Source organism: Pristiophorus japonicus, chromosome 22 (assembly GCF_044704955.1).
Source record: "Pristiophorus japonicus isolate sPriJap1 chromosome 22, sPriJap1.hap1, whole genome shotgun sequence".
Classification (NCBI taxonomy): Eukaryota; Metazoa; Chordata; class Chondrichthyes; family Pristiophoridae; genus Pristiophorus; species Pristiophorus japonicus.
This window is the reverse complement of record NC_091998.1, coordinates 20,451,620-20,466,413: the sequence shown is the minus strand read 5'-3', so window position 1 is coordinate 20,466,413 and position 14,794 is coordinate 20,451,620. Positions and strand designations below refer to the sequence as shown.

Sequence of the window (14,794 nt, the reverse complement as noted above, 5' to 3'; positions counted from 1 at the left end):
CGTTGCCAACGGTGAAGCAAAGAAAGTCACGGCTGTGCAAGAGGCCAGAATCGGAGGTTACAGAGACAGGGAGGGGCGAGGCCACAGATAGATTTGAAAACAAAGATGAGAATTTTAAAATGGAGGCGTTTGGGGACCAGGAGCCAATGAAAGTCAGTGAGCACAGGAATGATGGGGGAATGAGATTGGTGCGAGTTAGGGCATGGGCAGCCGAGTTTTGGTGAGACTTAACAGACCAGTTTTAGGAAATGGGCTATCCCTGCATCCCAGGGACATTCCTGACTCCAGCGGAATCAGCAGAAATTTCGATGGAAGCAGTGATCTCACCTTTGACCTTGTCCAAACCAAACATGGGGTCATGGAGTAGGGCAGTCATTGGGGTGGAGGTTTGAGTGCTGCTGAAAATTACTTGAAAACCTTCGTTATAAATTTCCCCCTATCACCAGGCACAGAAAAGGAACAAAAGTTTCTGTTTTCCCTCTGAGGTTTTTGTCTGAAATAGCTCCTTCTGATCCAAATCAGGCTGGTGGCAACATTAGGCAGGGGAGCAAATGCTGGACTGGAGAGAGACGGGGACACAGATTGGGTGAAAGAGAAAGACTCACATTTAAATAGTGCCTTTCATGCCCACCAGATATCCCAAAGTGCTTTATAGTCAATGAAGTGTGGTCACTAATGTAGGACACACATCAGTCAATTTATGCACAGCAAGCTCCCACAAACAGCAATGTGATAATGAGCAGATAATCTGTTTTAGTGATATTGATTGAGGGATAACTCCCCTGCTTTTCTTCAACAGTGAGATCTTTAACATCCACCTGAGAGAATAGAAGAGGTCTCATTCGAAAGACGGCAACTCCGACAGTGTAGCACTCCCTCAGCACTGTACTGGAGTATCAGCCTAGATTTTTGTGCTCAAGTCTCTGGAGTGGGAATTGAACCCACAACCTTCTGACTCAGGAGCGAGGGGTGCTACCCACTGAGCCACAGCTGGCTGAAGAAATGAGCAGTCAAGTAGGATTAAAAGGACAAATCAGGTGTGTTTTCATCACTCCCGGATAGCACGGGATTCCGCACTGAAATGGGACAACATCGCATTCACAGTGTGCATGAGCGCCGCCTTCCCCACTGAGGCTGATCGCGGAGCTTCCCAAACCTGGGCACTGACCGCCAATAACCACCGGAGAGACATGGGGAGACTGAAAGGGGTCCCCAGCATCATCTCCCCGGACCTGCTCTATACTCTGGCTAAAATGGGGCACGGCGATGAAATCGGTAAGAATAAACCAGTCCCAGTCCTCCCCTAGAGTCAGGCCGGATCCCAACATCTCCACTGAGCCGGCCCAGCGAGAGTCCCTGTGCACTGCTGCAGGACCCAGCCCCGGGCCGGCAGGTGTGGGACAAGGTGCGCCGCGGCCCCGGCTGCGCTCAGGTGGCCCGCCCTCCCCCGCACCCCGCACCCCGCACCCACTCTGTCTCAGTGGCTTGCTGCAGGAGGCTGTGTCACTGTCACTGTCCGCTTCATCGCACCCGTGTCCCGAGTGTCTCCCAAAAGCTGCCACCGCCAGCAGTCGGTGTTTAATCTTCACCTTTCACCCTTCAGCACTCACACAGTGTGACACAGCTCAGGCCACTGACAGGGCGTCGCTCACTGCTACATCCGGGTTTGATATTTCTGCTGAATCCGCTTCTCTCCTTCCCCCTATACCTTCTCGCCGTTCCCCTCTTCGTTTTCCCCGATTCCTTCTCCTTTTTCTCTTCCTTCTCTCTTTCCCCCTTCTCTCCTTTCCATCTTCCTTCTCTTCTTCCATCTTCCTTCTCTTCTTCCCCCTCTACCTTCTCTCCTTCCCTCTTTACCTTCTGCTCCCCCAGTTCGTTCACCTCACCTTCTCCCCCCCTCTACCTTCTCCCCCCCACTCTACCTTCTCCCCCCCACTCTACCTTCTCCCCCCCACTCTACCCTCTCCCTCTCCCCCCCCACTCTACCTTCTCCCCCCCCACTCTACCTTCTCCCCCCCCCACTCTACCTTCTCCCCCCCCCACTCTACCTTCTCCCCCCCCCCACTCTACCTTCTCCCCCCCCCACTCTACCTTCTCCCCCCCCCACTCTACCTTCTCCCCCCCACTCTACCTTCTCCCCCCCCACTCTACCTTCTCCCCCCCCCATACCTTCTCCCCCCCCCATACCTTCTCCCCCCCACTCTACCTTCTCCCCCCCCATCACCTTCTCCCCCCCCACTCTACCTTCTCCCCCCCACTCTACCTTCTCCCCCCCCACTCTACCTTCTCCCCCCCCCACTCTACCTTCTCCCCCCCCCACTCTACCTTCTCCCCCCCCACTCTACCTTCTCCCCCCCCACTCTACCTTCTCCCCCCCCACTCTACCTTCTCCCCCCCCACTCTACCTTCTCCCCCCCACTCTACCTTCTCCCCCCCCCCACTCTACCTTCTCCCCCCCCACTCTACCTTCTCCCCCCCCACTCTACCTTCCCCCCCCCCACTCTACCTTCCCCCCCCCACTCTACCTTCTCTCCCCCCCCAACTCTACCTTCTCTCCCCCCCCACTCTATCTTCTCTCCCCCCCCCACTCTACCTTCTCTCCCCCCCCACTCTACCTTCTCTCCCCCCCCACTCTACCTTCTCTCCCCCCCCACTCTACCTTCTCTCCCCCCCCCACTCTACCTTCTCTCCCCCCCCCACTCTACCTTCTCTCCCCCCCCCAACTCTACCTTCTCTCCCCCCCCCACTCTACCTTCTCCCCCCCCCACTCTACCTTCTCTCCCCCCCCACTCTACCTTCTCTCCCCCCCCACTCTACCTTCTCTCCCCCCCCCACTCTACCTTCTCTCCCCCACCCCACTCTACCTTCTCTCTCGCCCCCACTCTACCTTCTCTCCCCCCCCCCACTCCACCTTCTCCCTCCCCACTCTCCCTTCTCCCCTTCCCCACTTTCCCCGCCCTTTTCCTCACCTTTTACATACTTGCGTAGTGTTTACACACAGAAACAGGCCATTCGGCCCAACAGGTCTATGCTGGTGTTTATGCTCCACATGAGCCTACCCCCACCCTTTCCTTGCCTTTCCTCCCCTCCGCTTACCCACTCTGGTGTTTCAGGTTGTCGCAGACAATGACACATTATAGAACTACTGTGACTATGTAGAAAGCCAAGCAATAAATCATCTAAATCTTTTTATCTGAAAGTTGACACTTAAAATTGTACTCCCAGAAATTAATTTACAACACTGTGTTTTACGTTGTGTTGAAACCTGCATATATGATTCCCAGGTCACAATGAAAATGACTGTGGGTGGGACTAATATGATGACAGAAGATAGGGGTACGTGGAGTCAGAGGAAATGTATTAGCATGGATAGAGAATTGGCTGGCGAACAGAAAGCAGAGAGTCGGGATAAATGGGTCCTTTTCGAGTTGGAAATCGATGGTTAGTGGTGTGCCATGGGGATCGGTGCTGGGACCACAACTGTTTACAATATACATAGATGACCTAGAAGAGGGGACAGAGTGTAGTGTAACAAAATTTGCAGATGACACAAAGATTTGTGGGAAAGCGGGTTGTGTAGAGGACACAGAGAGGCTGCAAAGAGATTTAGATAGGTTAAGCGAATGGGCTAAGTTTGGCAGATGGAATACAATGTCGGAAAGTGTGAGGTCATCCACCTTGGGGAAAAAAAACAAAAAAAGGGAATACTATTTGAATGGGGAGAAATTACAACATGCTGCGGTGTAGAGGGACCTAGGGATCCTTGTGCATGAAACTCTTTTAGAGTCTACCTATAAAACATAAAACATTAAACCGTGCCACCCGACCTGGATGACACACCAGACATTTACAAGGCCCTTTTTTTTCCTTTTTTGTGTTTTTCTTTTATTTTTTGGGTTTTTTTTGGGCACTAAAATCACCTTTTTTCCCCAGTGCCCCCTATAAAAGGGAAGGGGACACTAAAAGCACCGGCAATTAAAACAAATTAAACTTTAAAATGTAAAATCAAATTAAAATTTGGTTGCCGGGCGTGATGATGCACTCCAGTCCCTCCGGTGCCCACCTCTCTCGGAAGGCCGCGAGCATACCGGTGGACACCGCGTGCTCCATCTCCAAGGACACCCTGGACCGGATGTAAGAGCGGAAGAGAGGCAGGCAGTCAGGTTGAATGACCCCCTCGACAGCCCGCTGCCTGGACCGGCTGATGGCACCCTTGGCCGTGCCCAGGAGCAGTCCTACGAGGAGGCCCTCGGACCTACCTGCTCCCCTCCGCACAGGGTGCCCAAAGATCAGGAGAGTGGGACTGAAGTGCAGCCAGAATTTCAGGAGCAGCCCCTTCAAATAATGGAACAGGAGCTGCAACCTCGTGCACTCAATAAAAACATGGAACACGGACTCCTCCAGACCGTAGAAATTGCAGGCGGCCTGGGAGTCCGTGAACCGGCTTAAAAATTTGTTGCACGGCACTGCTCCGTGCACCACCCTCCAGGCCAAGTCCCCGACGAATAGTAGGAGGACCCCTGCGTAGAGTGCCCTCCATCGGGGACCCCCGCCTCCTCCGGACGGCAAGATGGTACGCCATGGCGTGTCCGGACGGCAGGCGAGGATGGCAAAGTTGAGAGTGTGCAGGAGCAGCCCGTACAAGAAACCCCTCCGCGCGGAACTGAAAGGCACGGAGGGGATTTCACCGAGGCGGCTCAAGTTGTGAGGCGCCGGCCCCCGAGGGAGGTTCCGGGGTTTGGCGCCGATGAGGAATTCCGTCCGGACGGGGGTCAGTTCGGACGGGATCTCCCCACGTGCTTGAGCCTCCTCGATGCACCTAACGGAGTCAGGGCCCAGAGCTGTTTTTAGCGACTCGATGGCATCGGCCGCGTGGCGGACGTTGGCAGAATTTAGGCGCCGCGCCAGCGTGTCTGGCGCCATCCAGCCCGCTCCTCCACCATCGAGCAGGTCCCTGACCCTGGTCACCTCACCAGCCACAGCCCTCTCTTCCGACCGCCACATAAAACCTCGGTCGTGGAGGTACGGATTCCCGAGCAGCGGCTCCTGCAGGACGGCCGCCACTCCAGCCGGCGGAGAGCTGCGCTTGGTGGAGACTTTGTTCCAGACCCTGATGAGTTCCTTGTAAAAGACAGGCAGCTCCCGGAGGGCGGTCCTGACACCCCCCAAGTTCACAAACAGGAGCTGCGTGGCGTAATTGAGGTCGCGCTGCTGGCGGAAGAAATACGTCGCCAGAACACACCACCTAGGAGGGGGCTCGACGTAAAGGTATCTCTGCAGGGTCTGAAGACGGAAAGTCGCGAGCTGGGCGCTGACGCACACCAACGACTGACCGCCCTCCTCAAGCGGGAGACTCAAGACCGCAGCAGAGACCCAGTGCTTCCTGTTGTTCCAGAAGAAGTCCACCAGCTTCTTCTGTATCTTGGCGACAAACGCAGGGGGAGGGTTCAAAGTGACCAGCCGGTACCACAACATTGCGGCCACCAGCTGGTTTATGACGAGCGCTCGACCCCTGTAGGACAGCACTCGGAGCAGTCCTGTCCAGCGCCCTAGGCGAGCGGCGACCTTGGCCTCCAGCTCCTGCCAGTTCGCCAGCCAGGCTCCCTCGTCGGGGCTAAGGTAGACTCCCAGATAGAGGAGATGGGTCGTGCTCCAGGCAAAAGGCCTGAGCTCCTCCGGCAGGGAGTCCACCGGCCACTGACCCACCAGGAGTCCGGAACATTTCTCCCAGTTGATCCTGGCGGAGGACGCGGCCGAGTAAATCTCCTGGCACTCACGCATCCTCCGCAGGTCAGCGGGATCCTCTACCGCGAGGAGCACGTCATCGGCGTAAGCCGAGAGGACGACCTCCACGCCCGGCCCTTGCAGAGCCAGTCCCATCAACCTCGTCCGCAAGAGGCGCAGGAAAGGCTCCACGCAAACGGCGTATAACTGGCCGGACATGGGGCATCCCTGGCGCATCCCTCTCCTAAAGCGAAGGGGCGCCGTCAAGGACCCGTTAACCTTAATCAGACACTCCGCGGCGGCGTACAAAAGTCGGATCCGGGCGACGAAATGCGTCCCGAACCCGAAAGCGCGCAGAGTTCCGAGCAGATAGTCGTGATCCACCCTGTCGAACGCCTTCTCTTGGTCGAGGGATAGGAAGGCGACCGACAGACCAGCCTCCTGGGAACAATGGATGAGGTCCCGGACCAGATGGATGTTATCGTGGATTGTCCGGCCCGGGACCGTGTAGGACTGGTCGGGGTGGATCATGTGGTCCAGCACGGCACCAAGCCGAGCAGACATCGCCCTGGCGAAGATTTTGTAGTCCGTGCTGAGGAGGGAGACCGGGCGCCAGTTCTTAAGGAGGCGGAGATCGCCCTTCTTAGGCAGCAGGACGATGACTGCCCTGCGCCAAGAGAGGGGCATCTCCCAGGTCGCCAGACTTTCCCCCAGGACCCGCGCGTAGTCGCTCCCCAGGACGTCCCAGAACGCCCTGTGGAACTCCACGGTCAGCTCATCCAGCCCCGGGGTTTTTCCCCTCGAGAGCCGGTCGAGGGCACCGGTCAGCTCCGCCAGGCTTAGCGGAGCTTCCAAATTTTCACCGGTCTCCGGGCTGACCTTCGGCAGGTCCTCCCACAAAACTCTACGCGCTTCCTCGCTGGACGGATCCGGAGAGAACAGAGCCCCGTAATATTCACGGGCCCTGTTGTTGACGCCCTCCGGATCCGAGACGAGAGAGCCGTCGTCGGCCAGCAGCGTCAAGAGCTGCTTACGGACACTCTGCCTTTTTTCCAGCGAGTAGAAGAAGGGGGAGCCGCGGTCCAGATCCCGCAGGAACCGGATCCGCGACCTCACGAACGCGCCTCGGGACCCGACGAGCTGCAGGTCCTTCAGCGCGGCCTTCTTCGCTTCGTACACCGTCCGCAGGGCGGGGTCCTGGACGACTTGACCGAGACGGGCTTCCAGGTCGAGCACCTCTTTTTCTAGGCGCCCGACTCTGGCCGCCCGCCTCTTGGTCAACCCCCTCACGTACTCTTGACAGAAGACGCGGACGTGAGCCTTGCCCACGTCCCACCATAGCCTCAAGGAGGGGAAGCCCCCCTGCTTCCTTCTCCAGTCGGCCCAGAATCAACGGAACGAGTCCTGGAACCGCACGTCGTCCAGCAGCCGGTTGTTAAAGTGCCAGTACGCGGACCCCGTCCTCGCGCGGAGCGAAGCGAGCTCCGCCCACACCAGGTGGTGGTCCGAACACGGCACCGGCCGCATGGAGGCCGCCGGGACGCAGGAAACGTACGCCCGAGACACGTAAAGGCGGTCGACTCTAGACCATCCTACTCCAGGCCTCACCCAAGTAAAGGCGTTGGAGTCGGGGTGGAGATTTCGCCAGACGTCCACCAAGTCGAAGGACCCGACCAGGTCCCTCAACTTCTCCATCGCCGTCATGCACTGCGGGGCACCGGAGCGGTCCCTCGCCTCGAGGGTGCAGTTAAAATCCCCCCCGAGGACAATGCAGTCGCCGACGTCGACGGAGCCAAGAAGAGCGGACACTTCTTCAAAGAAGCGCGTTTGCTGCGGGCCGGGCTGAGGGGCGTACACGTTCACGAGATGGAGCGGCACGTCCCCCAGGCGAACCGTTACGTGCAGCAAGCGGCCTGGCACGGGCTCCTCGACCCCCAAGATCTCCGGCTGAAAATGCGGGCCCAGCAAGGTGGCCACCCCACTAGAAGTGTCGGTGAGGTGGCTCATGCGGACCTCTCCTTGCCATTCCAGGAGCCACGTGGCTTTGTCTCCCGGAACGGTGTGGGTTTCTTGCAGGAAGCACACCACATATTTCCCCTCCCGCAGGAGCGAAAAATTGTCAAATCTACGGCGTGCCCCTCTGCCGCCATTGATGTTGAGGCTGGCTATCGTTATCTTCATGGCAAAAGCATAGTGCAACCTCTACCTTAACCTATTGTGGGGGAGGGAGTGGAGTCTTTTGTTGAACTCCACTCCCTCCGCAGCCCAGCGAGGAGTCCCTCGAGCTCGCGCAGCTCAAGGTGTTGCGCCTTTGTCAAGGGCCCGCCCGCGGCCAAGGTTTTAGCGGCGGCGCGGACGGACCCCTTGATCAGCTCTGGCTCAGACCATTTTTCCAGGGCCAGTTGGGCTTGGTCGCAGCGACCCCGGCTCTGGGCCAAAAAGTCCTGGAGTTCCTTTGCAGGAATGAGGAGGGTCTCAGCGGCGGCCACGAGCAGATCCACCGCCTCCCTGGCGGTGGTCTCTAGTTCTTCTCCCGCGTCCCCCACCGAGTCCCCGTCCTCCTCTGGGAGGTGGCCGCCAGCAGCCGGCCCATCGACCGCACAAGGTACGGCAAATGACCTGGCCGCTCCAACCAGCCCTGGCTCTGCCCCGATCCCACCCCCAGGATCGTCGGCAGAGGAGTCCCCACTGGGCTCTTTTAAAAATGGTGCTGGGTCGGGAAACGACAGCGGAAGGGGTTCCCCCTCCGCCGCAGGAACCGGGGAACAAGGAGAGACCCGGCCATAGGAAATCCCCAGGCTCCCCAAGTGCTCCAGCTCCAAAGTAAGGGGCGAGGGTGGGTGTTCCTCCCCCTCCCCGCTGCCACCCCCCGGCACAGCATGTACAGTTTCATTAAAATTCTTAATTTCGGTTTCTGCCGGGTCGAGCAAACCCCGGGAGAAGTTGGATATTGGCTGGACGGGCTCAGGTTCGGCCTTTTCGGCCCCGCCCGCCTCAGTCCCCGGGACGCCCGACCCAGCGGCAATGCATTCCTCCGCGATCCCCACGCCCCTCACGACAGGCAGATCTTCCACGCCATCCCCGGGAGGCAGAGGCTGGGCAGCCTCGAGTGTCTCACCCTCCCCGGGGACAGACTCCTCCCGCCTACGGCGCTGCTTGGGGGCGCTGGTGGGGGACGCGGGACACGCGGTGGGAACCGCCTCCTCCGCGGAGGGATGTTGTTCCCCCTCTGCCTCAACGGAGCGGCGCCTCCTTTTGTTGCTGGGGGTGCGCTGAGGCAGGGAGACCTCCATGTCTGCCGAGGCCTCCCGCTCCGCCCCCCACTTTTCCTTTTCTTGCCCGCGCACGGGCCCCTCTGTGGTGTTGTTCAAGGGCTCGGGCACGGGCTCAGGGCACCCCGCGCTCGCCGGTGACTGGGTTGGGCCGAGCGCGGTGGTCAAACTTTCTGGCGCACTGAGGGGACCCGCCTCTCGATGTTTTGCTTTGTTCCGCGCCTTCTTTCCGATCGGACGCTCTCCCTCCCCCCCGCTGGAGGCCCTGAAAACAAAGGCCTCCGACGATGCCTGCGCACCCACAGCTCCCGGCACGTGGACGCAACTAGGGGGAGGGGTGGCGGCGGCGCCAGCCTTGGCCGCCTTCGGTGGTTTGGCGGCCTTGGAGGTGGGGCAGTTTTTACGAACATGCCCCACCTCCCTGCAGGCATGGCACCGCACGCTGTCCGACGTCCAGAAGACGCGGTAGGCAGTCCCCTCGTGCACCACTTTAAAATGCCCATCCGTCGTGTCCTCCCGCGCCAGCCGGACAAAGAGCTGGCGGCGGAAGGAGAACACGTGGCGCAGGCTGCTCTCCCTGAGGCCGAGCGGTATGGGGTTGATCCCCGACCTTACCTTAGGTGAGGGAGGAGGAGCTCAGCGGGAACAAAGGGCGGGACGTTTGACACGATGACCCTCTGCGCGCGGTGGCCTCGAGAGGGTCCACCGGCAGGAACGTCCCGCCCACCGTGAGCCCCTTTTCGATGGCCAGGGACACCGCCCGCTCCGACCCCAGGAAGAACACGGCCTTCCCAGACATCTTGGAGGCTGCGACAATGGCCGAGGGGCCGACTACCCCAGCCATCGCCCGCACGCACTCCTCGATGCTCATTGTGGGGTGAGTGTAGCTCTTGACCCCGTGTTTTTTCGTGATGAGTGTAAAAGGTGGCAGGGCAGCGGGTGGCGCAGGAGGTGCCGTGGATGTGGACACCGCCTGCGCATATGTCCTCGCTGGCCCCGCCACCGGCGTGGATGGGGTCGCCATCACGGGGTCCCTTTAAGGGCTACACCCACCCCAAAGTCACAGGCCTTAATGGTCTTAATTTGCCTCGTATATAGACTGAGCAGAGGAGCTCTTAACGAGGCACACCTCTCCACTAGTTGGCAATTGGGGAGGGGCCTTGCTCCCTCTGCTCAGTTGTCTCAATTGTTTTTTTTTCCAATTTGGGCGGAAGGGCTCTCAGAGAGAGAGGGGAGAAACAGAGAGTAACAGAGAAAGAGAGAGGGGGTGTGGGAAGGGGGGGGAACTGCGAGGGCAGGTCTCCCCTCGCAGCTGTGGGTAGGTGCAATCCCCAGATGGCAAAACACAAAATAGTCTTTGGGGTGGTCTTCGGGTGAGGGGAGAAGATGTCTTCACCTGGGGCAGCTAGAGCCACCAGGCACACACTCCTAACGATGTTAAATAGGTGGTTAAAGAAATCTTCAGCCTGGTAGCTCCAGCTATCCCAGGCTAGGCAATGGGGGAGGGGTGTTTCAATTGTGTGTGGGGCCTAGCTGTAGGCAAGACCCCCACACACACTTCCACACACACGCACCCCCGTGATGTTCCGGCCCTCAGTGGTCTTCTTTCCTCCTCCCACCGATTCAACAAAGTCTATTGGGGACTGCACCAATACACCCACCTGTAGAGTGGTAGAGTCTCCCTCCTTCCACACTGGATGTTGTTGTTGGTCTTTCCCCCTCTCTCCAACTCTTTGTAGAATGTTAAAGTTGTTGAAAGATTTCTGCTTTCCTCCTCTCCCTCTGGGTGAAAGTTGGTGGTGAAGCCCCTTCCTTCCTTCTCTTCCTGGGCTGTTCTCAGGTCTCTCCAGGCCTTCCAAGGCAGGAGCTAAGGTTGGTAGCTGCTCCTCTCACTGCAGCTCAGCTCCAATTGTGCAGGACACGCCTCCACTCCTCCACAATTGGCCCTTGTGCATGAAACTCTTTTAGAGTCTACCTATAAAACATAAAACATTAAACCGTGCCACCCGACCTGGATGACACACCAGACATTTACAAGGCCCTTTTTTTTTTCTTTTTTTGTTTTTTTTTGTGTTTTTGTTTTTTTTTTTTGTTTTTTTTTGGGCACTAAAATCACCTTTTTTCCCCAGTGCCCCCTATAAAAGGGAAGGGGACACTAAAAGCACCGGCAATTAAAACAAATTAAACTTTAAAACGTAAAATCAAATTAAAATTTGGTTGCCGGGCGTGATGATGCACTCCAGTCCCTCCGGTGCCCACCTCTCGCGGAAGGCCGTGAGCATACCGGTGAACACCGCGTGCTCCATCTCCAAGGACACCCTGGACCGGATGTAAGAGCGGAAGAGAGGCAGGCAGTCAGGTTGAACGACCCCCTCGACCGCCCGCTGCCTGGACCGGCTGATGGCACCCTTGGCCGTGCCCAGGAGCAGTCCTACGAGGAGGCCCTCGGACCTACCTGCTCCCCTCCGCACAGGGTGCCCAAAGATCAGGAGAGTGGGACTGAAGTGCAGCCAGAATTTCAGGAGCAGCCCCTTCAAATAATGGAACAGGGGCTGCAACCTTGTGCACTCAATAAAAACATGGAACACGGACTCCTCCAGACCGCAGAAATTGCAGGCGGCCTGGGAGTCCGTGAACCGGCTTAAAAATTTGTTGCACGGCACTGCTCCGTGCACCACCCTCCAGGCCAAGTCCCCGACGAATAGTGGGAGGACCCCTGCGTAGAGTGCCCTCCATCGGGGACCAATGCCTGCTCCGGACGGCAAGATGGTACGCCATGGCGTGTCCGGACGGCAGGCGAGGATGGCAAAGTTGAGAGTGTGCAGGAGCAGCCCGTACAAGAAACCCCTCCGCGCGGAACTGAAAGGCACGGAGGGGATTTCCCCGAGGCGGCTCAAGTTGTGAGGCGCCGGCCCCCGAGGGAGGTTCCGGGGTTTGGCGCCGATGAGGAATTCCGTCCGGATGGGGGTCAGTTCGGACGGGATCTCCCCACGTGCTTGAGCCTCCTCGATGCACCTAACGGAGTCAGGGCCCAGACCTGTTTTTAGCGACTCGATGGCATCAGCCGCGTGGCGGACGTTGGCAGAATTTAGGCGCCGCGCCAGCGTGTCTGGCGCCATCCAGCCCGCTCCTCCGCCATCGAGCAGGTCCCTGACCCTGGTCACCTCACCAGCCACAGCCCTCTCTTCCGACCACCACATAAAACCTCGGTCGTGGAGGTATGGATTCCCGAGCAGCGGCTCCTGCAGGACAGCCGCCACTCCAGCCGGCGGAGAGCTGCGCTTGGTGGAGACTTTTTTCCAGACCCTGATGAGGTCCCTGTAAAAGACAGGCAGCTCCTGGAGGGCGGTCCTGACACCCCCCAAGTTCACAAACAGGAGCTGCGTGTCGTAGTCGGAAGAAATACGTCGCCAGAGCACACCACCTAGGAGGGGGCTCGACGTAAAGGTATCTCTGCAGGGTCTGAAGACGGAAAGTCGCGAGCTGGGCGCTGACGCACACCAACGACTGACCGCCCTCCTCAAGCGGGAGACTCAAGACCGCAGAAGAGACCCAGTGCTTCCTGTTGTTCCAGAAGAAGTCCACCAGCTTCTTCTGTACCTTGGCGACAAACGCAGGGGGAGGGGTCAAAGTGACCAGCCGGTACCACAACATTGCGGCCACCAACTGGTTTATGACTAGCGCTCGACCCCTGTAGGACAGCACTCGGAGCAGTCCTGTCCAGCGTCCTAGGCGAGCGGCGACCTTGGCCTCCAGCTCCTGCCAGTTCGCCGGCCAGGCTCCCTCGTCGGGGCTAAGGTAGACTCCCAGATAGAGGAGATGGGTCGTGCTCCAGGCAAAAGGCCTGAGCTCCTCCGGCAGGGAGTCCACCGGCCACTGACCCACCAGGAGTCCGGAACATTTCTCCCAGTTGATCCTGGCGGAGGACGCGGCCGAGTAAATCTCCTGGCACTCACGCATCCTCCGCAGGTCAGCGGGATCCTCTACCGCGAGGAGCACGTCATCGGCGTAAGCCAAGAGGACGACCTCCACGCCCGGCCCTTCAGAGCCAGTCCCGTCAACCTCGTCCGCAAGAGGCGCAGGAAAGGCTCCACGCAAACGGCGTATAACTGGCCGGTCATGGGGCATCCCTGGCGCACCCCTCTCCTAAAGCGAAGGGGCGCCGTCAAGGACCCGTTAACCTTAATCAGACACTCCGCGGCGGCGTACAAAAGTCGGATCCGGGCGACGAAATGCGTCCCGAACCCGAAAGCGCGCAGAGTTCCGAGCAGATAGTCGTGATCCACCCTGTCGAACGCCTTCTCTTGGTCGAGGGATAGGAAGGCGACCGACAGACCAGCCTCCTGGGAACAATGGATGAGGTCCCGGACCAGATGGATGTTATCGTGGATTGTCCGGCCCGGGACCGTGTAGGACTGGTCGGGGTGGATCATGTGGTCCAGCACGGCACCAAGGCGAGCAGACATCGCCCTGGCGAAGATTTTGTAGTCCGTGCTGAGGAGGGAGACCAGGCGCCAGTTCTTAAGGAGGCGGAGATCGCCCTTCTTAGGCAGCAGGACGATGACTGCCCTGCGCCAAGAGAGGGGCATCTCCCCGGTCGCCAGACTTTCCCCCAGGACCCGCGCGTAGTCGCTCCCCAGGACGTCCCAGAACGCCCTGTGGAACTCCACGGTCAGCCCGTCCAGCCCTGGGGATTTTCCCCTCGAGAGCCGGTCGAGGGCACCGGTCAGCTCCGCCAGGCTTAGCGGAGCTTCCAGATTTTCGGCGCCCTCCGGGCTGACCTTCGGCAGGTCCTCCCACAAAACTCTACGCGCTTCCTCGCTGGACGGATCCGGAGAGAACAGAGCCCCGTAATATTCACGGGCCCTGTTGTTGACGCCCTCCGGATCCGAGACGAGAGAGCCGTCGTCGGCCAGCAGCGTCAAGAGCTGCTTACGGACACTCTGCCTTTTTTCCAGCGAGTAGAAGAAGGGGGAGCCGCGGTCCAGATCCCGCAGGAACCGGATCCGCGACCTCACGAATGCGCCTCGGGACCCGACGAGCTGCAGGTCCTTCAGCGCGGCCTTCTTCGCTTCGTACACCGTCCGCAGGGCCGGGTCCTGGACGACTTGACCGAGACGGGCTTCCAGGTCGAGCACCTCTTTTTCTAGGCGCCCGACTCTGGCCGCCCGCCTCTTGGTCGACCCCCTCGCATACTCTTGACAGAAGACGCGGACGTGAGCCTTGCCCACGTTCCACCATAGCCTCAAGGAGGGGAAGCCCCCCTGCTTCCTTCTCCAGTCGGACCAGAATCGACGGAACGAGTCCTGGAACCGCACGTCCTCCAGCAGCCGGTTGTTAAAGTGCCAGTACGCGGACCCCGTCCTCGCGCGGAGCGAAGCAAGCTCCGCCCACACCAGGTGGTGGTCCGAACACGGCACCGGCCGCATGGAGGCCGCCGGGACGCAGGAAACGTACGCCCGAGACACGTAAAGGCGGTCGACTCTAGACCATCCTACTCCAGGCCTCACCCAAGTAAAGGCGCTGGAGTCGGGGTGGAGATTTCGCCAGACGTCCACCAAGTCGAAGGACCCGACCAGGTCCCTCAACTTCTCCATCGCCGTCATGCACTGCGGGGCACCGGAGCGGTCCCTCGCCTCGAGGGTGCAGTTAAAATTCCCCCCGAGGACAATGCAGTCGCCGACGTCGACGGAGCCAAGAAGAGCGGACACCTCTTCAAAGAAGCGCGTCTGCTGCGGGCCGGGCTGAGGGGCGTACACGTTCACGAGATGGAGCGGCACGTCCCCCAGGCGAACCGT

The 14,794-nt window shown here is 59.2% G+C and overlaps 1 protein-coding gene across 1 annotated transcript in view; it reads left to right on the top strand.

Moving 5' to 3' along the window:
• Positions 1 to 1,190: 1,190 nt before the first annotated feature.
• The window catches only part of fuom (fucose mutarotase), a 167,252-nt gene continuing 153,648 nt past the window's right edge, over positions 1,191 to 14,794 (top strand). The window contains exon 1 of the mRNA XM_070865376.1: positions 1,191 to 1,275. Coding sequence (XP_070721477.1) covers positions 1,191 to 1,275 — 85 coding nt within the window. The remainder of the gene's footprint in view (positions 1,276 to 14,794) is intronic.